The sequence below is a fragment of the Malus domestica genome, chromosome 09, assembly GCF_042453785.1.
Source record: "Malus domestica chromosome 09, GDT2T_hap1".
Taxonomy (NCBI): Eukaryota; Viridiplantae; Streptophyta; class Magnoliopsida; order Rosales; family Rosaceae; genus Malus; species Malus domestica.
The window spans coordinates 3,469,683-3,477,992 of record NC_091669.1 but is presented as its reverse complement, the minus strand read 5'-3'; the positions used below and the strand labels follow the sequence as shown (position 1 = coordinate 3,477,992).

The 8,310-nt window shown below is 34.5% G+C and overlaps 1 protein-coding gene across 1 annotated transcript; it reads right to left on the bottom strand.

Annotated features, from left to right (window-relative positions):
• Positions 1-6,585: 6,585 nt before the first annotated feature.
• On the bottom strand, positions 6,586-8,310 carry NAC4 (NAC domain-containing protein 100). Its single transcript, XM_008381154.4, has 3 exons — positions 7,854-8,310; positions 7,466-7,743; positions 6,586-7,370 (listed from the first exon to the last, which is right to left on the bottom strand). Exons 1-3 carry the CDS (start codon positions 8,038-8,040, stop codon positions 6,783-6,785), a joined length of 1,053 nt encoding a protein of 350 aa, XP_008379376.2. The 5' UTR covers positions 8,041-8,310; the 3' UTR covers positions 6,586-6,782.

The following is an 8,310-nucleotide window of genomic DNA, read 5'->3' as shown; positions in this document are numbered from 1 at the left end:
ATATGGTCTAGTACATTAAGTGTTATAATACAAATTATTGAATTTTTTTTAAGTTTCCAACCAATTATATTATTATACTTGATGTACCAGACTGTGCTATTTGCACATTAAAAAATCTTTTCATACGTCAACCTTTAGAGCAAGAGCTTTCACATGTAATAATAATATTAATAAATAACAATAATAATGGCATTGATAGGTTGTTCTAGGTTTTGACACTTGTCCATTTCTTGATAATCTTTTGCACCAAATTTATAGAGTCTTAGTTAGACACTTCAAGTTTGTGGGTAGTTTGTCAATGTTCTTTTCTTCATCTGGAAGGGAAGGAGCCATTAGTATGTTACCCAGTAGGCAGAAAAGACACTAAAACCACAACTATATTTGACCCTGATCATAGTGATGATGTCAAACCAGGATGCATGTAGGCTTTGTTCATATTTATATACGCATTATTCACCACAACCTCTTTCCATTTTTCAAAGCTAATACGATTTATAAGTCGTAAGAAAGGAATCATTATATTCCATGAGTGTTCCCCTTGATCACTCCTTAATTAGTTTTCTAACCATTATTATCCTCATCTTACGGAATCATTACTAACTTAATTATATCCCAAATTTTTGTCCAATGGCTCGAGAGAAACTTAGGTTTCGTCTGAAAATGATTTTCTAAAAATGACTTATGCTTGAAAAGCTTCTAGTAAAATGCTTTTATTGGATATACATCGGGACTTTTAATAAAAATGCGTGTAGAAAAGCATTTGAAGTATTTTTAGAAAGAAGTACAACATGCGCTTCTTCCTAATGGTGTATTTTGTAACCCAAAAATACTTATAGCTTCTTTTGCTATACATTATCAAAAATGCCTTTGATGAATTAATTAATATAAAAATATTTCCAAACAGACTTTTAATTATTTGTGCTAAAGATGTCACGATACTTCAAATTAATTACTAGATTATTATGCACTTTAATTTTTTCAACATTCCAATTAATGTATAAATAACTTAGAATAATGCCACAATGATATCCTCGTAGCAGGAAGGTTCTTTGTCATCAGATTACCGGCCCTAGCGTCCTTCACCATGTAGGTTCTCTAACTAGTAACTTCATTTTGACATCTGCATGTCATGATTATCTCTAGCTATATGTGCATGGATAGAGTTGAACCGTGGATTGTCTTTCACATCTCACCATGCATGTCAAAAGGGAAAGGCCTTATCGTCCTTCGTGTCAGACTGCAACCCCATATACTACATGTAGTAATCACACAATTGAACTTAACTAGCTGGACGCAAATAATGCATGAGAGAATTCCTAGGGACAGGGTTCAATGCATTTGTCGTATCTAAAAGAGAGATGTTAAGGAATTTTTTTTTAAAAGTGAGATTCTCTATCTACTAATCTGTCACTTCATGTTTTTTACATAATATTTTATAATTATGGTATGAAAATTAACGTTAAACTGTGAGGTGACAAAGAGTCCATAAAGAATCTCACTTTGAAAAAAATCTCCTTAGCATTTCTCCATGTAAAAATACCAAGGACGTAGTAATCACACAATTGAACTTAACTAGCTGGACGCAAATAATGCATGAGAGAATTCCTAGGGACAGGGTTTAATGCATTTGTCATATCTAAAAGTGAGATGTTAAGGAAATTCTTTTAAAAGTGAGATTCTTTATCTACTAATCTGTCATTTCATGTTTTTTACATAATATTTTATAATTGTGGCATGAAAATTGACGTTAAACTGTGAGGTGATAAAGAGTCCATAAAAAGTCTCACTTTGAAAGAGTCTCCTTAGCATTTCTTTATGTAAAAATACCAAGGACGTAGTAATCACAATTGAACTTAACTAGCTGGACGCAAATAATGCATGAGAGAATTCCTGGGGACAGGGTTCAATGCATTTGTCGTATCTAAAAGAGAGATGTTAAGGAAACTCTTTTAAAAGTGAGATTCTCTATCTACTAATCTGTCACTTCATGTTTTTTAAATAATATTTTATAATTGTGGCATGAAAATTGACGTTAAACTGTGAGGTGACAAATAGTCCATAAAGAGTCTCATTTTGAAAGAATCTCCTTAGCATTTCTCCATGTAAAAAAACCAAGGACGTACGGTACCAGTACATTGTCCCACTCTCCATACAATGTATCCATCCAGATAACAAGATTATGATCGAGCATATCAGCCTTCCCCACATTGGTAAACTTTCAGTCCTTGTTGAAAACAAAGTAGCTGCCTTCAGGCGCATAAAAGAAGAAACGAAAAGATAAGCCTGAGTTGTGTACGTACTACTACTAGCTATAACCTTATCCCAAAGTAATTAATTATATATTTCCCATGCAATTTTTATCCACTCACATCATTTATCACAGTACTACAATTTTTACAAATTTTACCATTTTGAGTAATGGCCTTATCTTATATTGCTTGTTTTGTATTTGGGTAGGTTGATTAGTCACCAACTTATTTATTATTGTCATCATTAACTTGTAATTCTTTGGATTAGTTACATGTTGCAATCTAATAATATATATAGGGGTGTGCTGTTCACACACTTTTTTTTACTTCTCACACATCCTTTTAATTTTTGATCATCGGATCTGATGAATTGAAGGAGATCAAAAAACAGAAATTAATAAGGAGTGTGTGAGAAGTATCCGCACACCCCATATATATGTGCAACCAAAGATGGATTTTGTGTTTGTAATGTTAATAGTCATCACAACATGACATGTTATCTAGTAATGATGTTGATTCTTTCTCGACGACACTTTTATGTAAACACACTTTCCTGGTGACTGAATGTTAATTTACCAGGACCACATCTGGTCATACGTAATCATGATTAATGTCCTTGGTTGGTCATAGTAATAATTACCAATTAATTTAGTGACTTACGTAATTACATTTGCACACGTTCATGCTTGAAGAACAGTTAAACAACGTCTCGGAAAACTGATGGCTAGCAGTGACTGAAGAGAATGACGATCCTGGCCGAATCCTCTGCGAGGATCTCAAAGATCTTCAAATCATATTTGTTTATTGTACATTATTTGGTTAGAAATTATTGTAAATTTTTATTATTTAAAATTGAATATAAATAATATCTAATAAAAACTGACTGTACGATATACAATGAACGAATATGATTAAAGGATCTTCAGAATCCTCGTAAAAAGATACCAGAATGACACGTGAATCGTGGATGGGCAAAGAAGGATGACGTAAGCTCGTCTAGCAAAACTGAACAACGTGTCGAGTAGTTAGCGGTGGTGTGTGGGACCTACGCGGTATGTGACGTGATCTGGACCGTTGGGAATAAAGATGGGCGTCCAAACCTCCTTTTTGCATGGCGGCTTCGGCCTAACACTCTTTTTGCATGGCGGCTTCGGCCTAACTCCTTCTTCATCTACACACTCGTTTTTATTCATTTTTTTTTCTGTTCAAAAATAAAAAAAGGTAATTTTGATTTCATATTATTGCCCCTTCTTTCAAAAACTCGTTTTTGTTAAGTAAAATTTATATTGTATGAATCATTGAATCTGCATTTATTTCTCTAACTATTGAATAGATGGGTTTACATTTTCATGAAAGTGTTTAAATTGCTTTTTGCTATAATGTACGGAGTCAAACCTAACCAAATTTTGACACCTGACTGTCACCATTTGAACTAACCTTAAGAGCATATAAAGTTTGTTTCGCATCGACGGAGAATTTCTACGGTAGGTGAACGCGACATTAAAGCAAATTACTTATCATTCAACAATATTACATGTAAATGTAAAAGATTTGTTTTTCCAATATATGGTTTCCCAATCCTTTTCTTACAAATCATATCCTAATTAAAGTGAAGTTTTGGACTACAATGGTTGCAAACTAAATAGGGTTCATTCCTTTTGCCAAATACCCAATTATTTATTTTGTTTATTAATTAAATAGTATCCCACACAAAATCTCTAACGTTCGATAAGGCATGCAGCTAGCTAGCCAGAGAAGAATGAGTATATTTTTGAAAATAAGGCCGAGGGGAGCATGCAAAGTATTTGGATATTTCTGTTTGGCGTAACTCAGCAGCTAATGATCAACAGTAACTGACGAAATTGCACTGTTTATAATCAACACAATTCAGACCTGATGTGAGGTTGAGAGCTCTACACAACACATATACTTCCAAACTTTTGTCTCTTTTGAAATACCTGAGAAACTTGTATGAGAAAAAAAACTTAATTAGATAACCTCTAATTAGTTACATCAATTCCCATGCTTGAATATGGTATGGACCATTTCGTGCAAGGCTTGTAAGAGGACCATAATCATGTGGGAGCTTACTAAATTACAAGGTTTATGGACCTTAAAAACTTGTACGACTCTCCTAATTTGCTAGCTAGCGTCGTCCAAACGTTATGAATTTAGGGGAATGCATGAGCTAGAAATATATATATATATATGCTAAATTACCCGTTAACGGTTTGGGTATGATTTGTTAGCGTCGTTCAGGCATATATGAAATGGTGGTAAAATGAATTAGTTAGCATTACATTTTTTTTTTTTAACAAACGATCTGCACTAAGGGGGTGGGGGAATGGATTAAGCCTCACAATTGGCTAGCAATAACGTGGTTTAAATTCGCCTTTGGCTAGAATCGAACTTAATTAAGACCTCTCACTCACAAGTAAAGATAAATATCATTAGACCGTATTATTAAGTGGCAAGGAATACATACTTAGAAATTAAAGGTCTTAATTTCTCTATTATAAAAGGAATTTAAACCCTTAACACAGTATACATATTCCCAACTCATTTTCCTATCATATTCCCCAGCAGTTGTACAACTGGTAAAACACATATATATGCTTTTTGCCATGCAGTCTAAGAAATCTAAAATAAAATAAAATAAAAGCAAAAAAGAAAACTGAAAGGGAATGAACTTCCTGTAAAGATATAGCAGATGGGAATAAAGAAAGAGACCCATTTCTATATATATATATATATGCATAGTTACATATTGGGTAGAAATTATGATATATATATATATATATATATATATATATATATATTCCTTGTATGTAGATGTTTTTGGGGTGACAACTGACCACAGTATAACATGGTGTCATGTTACAAAGAAACAGTTATGTCTTATGTCACTCCTCAAATAAAGGACCGTTAAAAATATGAAAAAAGTGTTCATCAACTTGATCAACTGGGAATATTCAGGTCATACGCGTTATGATGTGGAGATCAAGCAATATAATTGCCTACACTTTTCATATTTCAATGACTTTAAAATAGCTGCTATAAACTATAATATATGTACATACTATAATATATAATCTACACGATTATAATGTCAATCTACTAGCTCTCTATATAAGTATATATGCAACTACGCATGAACAAATACTTACGTTTCATATACTAGTTTTCAATATAATTTGATAAAAGTAATATGTAAATGTTTTGTGTTTTGTTGTACAGAGTTCTAAAAAATGACCTAGACGCTAAGCGATTTCAAGTCACCACAATTTAACTAAAATCAGGATGCGAGTTAGGCGGCATCCTAGGCGTCATCTATGCGACCTAGGCGGGAAATTGAGGTTGAGTGAGACAAATCGATCACCCACTTGGCTGCCCAGATTAGGGTGTTTATCTAATCGAGATCTCGACTGCCCATATTGAGGTTGAGAGAGAGATTGACTGAAATTGAGATCGGGGGCATAAGAGAGAGGAGAAGAGAATTCAGCGTGAAAATGAAAAGAAGGGTTAGGATGGGCCCATCTTATTAGGATAATGCTTGTGTTTTCCAGTAAATTCCTTCATTTAAAAAACTTTTATCATCCGAACATTATAATCGAAACCGTTCATTATCTTTACAAATCATCATATAGGATTCCAAGTTTGAAATCCTCTATTCAAAAGATAAATAAAGACAATAATAAAAGGTGAGTTGCAAGTAGTACACTATTAGTCTGCAGAATACATATAATTTTTGCTTTTTGTAATTGGATTAAAGTAATTGGGACACCATATCATTAAGGCCCTTAATTATTTTTATTAAACGGTTTTTTAAATGTTGAAAATGAATGAATCTATATATACATCCACGGATGAAAATAGAGTAAAAAGAAAACAAGCATTATCTGAATTTTCTTATGCTGAAAAGCTCATAAAGATGTTATTGCTTTTGATGCTTTCAATGACAGTCCATACGTTTGCCATTTGTTATTGATAATTTGATCACCATGGAGAACTCTTGGTTGGTGGCCTAACCAATGAACTAGAACCCAACTTACTACTATAACTAATCTACCAAATATCATATTAATTATTAATTAATAACAAATCAAGTTCGCACAAACCATGAACGGCTGTACTAACAAAGGAAATTTATCTACATCTAGGACATGTGGCGATGGTGTGTGACTTAGAATGCCACAATAAAGAATAATTGATCAACTTAGGATATCGCCACTGGAAAAAAATCCTTCATATTCATTTCATTTTTCTTTTTCATTTATGTTCAATAAAAAATTCAAAATAAAATAAAGTAACAAGGCAAAATAACCCGCATGGTCAATTCAATAGGAAATAATCTCCAAGCCATCACTGTATATATGTTCTTATCAATCCCTGCAAATTACAACAAGCTGCACTTCTTGGTTCTATAATCCAATGGATAATTTCTATACAAAGTGCATAATAATAAAGTACCATATTAATTATACATCCCTGAAAAATCTTCTCTTAATTCATAACTATATTCGATCTTCGAGATCAATAATTCCAGAGGCAATCGAATTCTACAGGAGCGGAAGAATACGATGGATCATCCTGCACCATTTCTCTGTTTGAAACCACTGAGGAAGCATCAATGCTCAGCCCAGCGTCCTGTGAGAACTCTATTTTCGCACTACGCCTCAAGTTTGGTGCTTGGTTTTCAATCAACATCCTCATAAACGACTGGTCCTGCATCAAAACTGAGTTTTGGTGCTGCAAAAGTCCAATGTTTGGTGTGATTTGGTTGGAGTAAATAGAGTTCAAATGAGCTGAGGGATTCGAAGGCGATGAACAAGCGTAAGGAATGTCGTTGTTGTGGTGGTTGTTGCTGTTGTTGAAGCTGTCCATAATGTCGTCCTGAGTCTTCTGATCCTCCGGTGGATCGGAGAAGCACGACACGTGAGAGGTTTCGCAGGCGGTGGGGGTTGTTCTAGCGTCACTGTTGTAGGGTGGAGAATCCATTAATGGTGGCAATAAAGAAGAGCGCAATTCGTTCACGAAGGGGCTCGGCCTCACCAAACCTGAAATATGTATCTTCTTCCCACCGCTACTCTTTTGGAAAATTCTACAAATCACCCACTCATTCTGAAAAACAAACACAAGCAGAAATCATTAACAAATAATCGCAGAAAAAATGGATAGAAAAAGAGAGGAAAGCAGATCAAGATTTTGATTGATACCTTTGCTGTTTGGGGGAGATTACAGGCAGAGTTTTTGCCGTCCAATCTGTATTCATGCATCACCCAGTTGGTCTTTACACCTTTTGGAGCTCTTCCTTTGTAGAAAACAAGAGTTTTCTTCATTCCAACCAGGGTTTTTGCCTTGTAAATCTCCTTATCTTTGCCTGTGGCTTTCCAGTACCCGGCCTCCGTTGCCCGGTTTGTTCTTAGACCAGTTGGGTATTTTCTGTCCCTCACACAGAAGAAGTACCATTCCCTTTCTCCCATTTTTGCCCTCCCTTCAGTGAACAAACACAGAACACAAATTAAGTAAAAAATTAGATAAAAATTGAAAAATAAACAGAGAAAAACAGAGGACAATATGGTTTGGTGTAATCAAAGGACTTACAAGGCAAATCCCAGGGCTCACACTTGTTCAAATCCACCTCACCAATTGCTTTAGCACAGAAGAAGTTGTCAAGAACTTTGGGGCAGAGGTAGTGACTTATGAGCTCTTCATCCGTTGGATGAAATCGGAATCCCGGAGGAAGTTCCATCTGCTCATCCACGTTAATAAACCCAGAAATATTTTCCATTTCTCCAATTTTCCACTAAACCCCTATTTTTGGCACTGAATCAACTAATAATCTGAAAACTCCTTTCTGAATCTCAATTGGGTTTTCACAAAGGCTCTAAATTCGGGAAATCAACACGAAAATCCTGTGGAACTAGGAATAACAAACTGATTTTTGGCTACCAAAAGCTTGAATAGTAGATATTATATGATAAAAAGAAGGGAGGAAAATGATATGGAACTGAAAAGCTTCTGATTAACTGAGAGAGATTGAGAGATGTTGGAAAAAAAT

Bases quoted from the DNA above. Each gene is read 5' to 3' on its own strand.
- NAC4 (XM_008381154.4), bottom strand. From the start codon at position 8,040: ATGGAAAATATTTCTGGGTTTATTAACGTGGATGAGCAGATGGAACTT. The intron at 7,744-7,853 runs GTAAGTCCTTTG...TGTTCACTGAAG, and splicing joins TGAGCCCTGGGATTTGCCTT to GGAGGGCAAAAATGGGAGAA. The intron at 7,371-7,465 runs GTATCAATCAAA...TTTGTTTTTCAG, and splicing joins ATCTCCCCCAAACAGCAAAG to AATGAGTGGGTGATTTGTAG.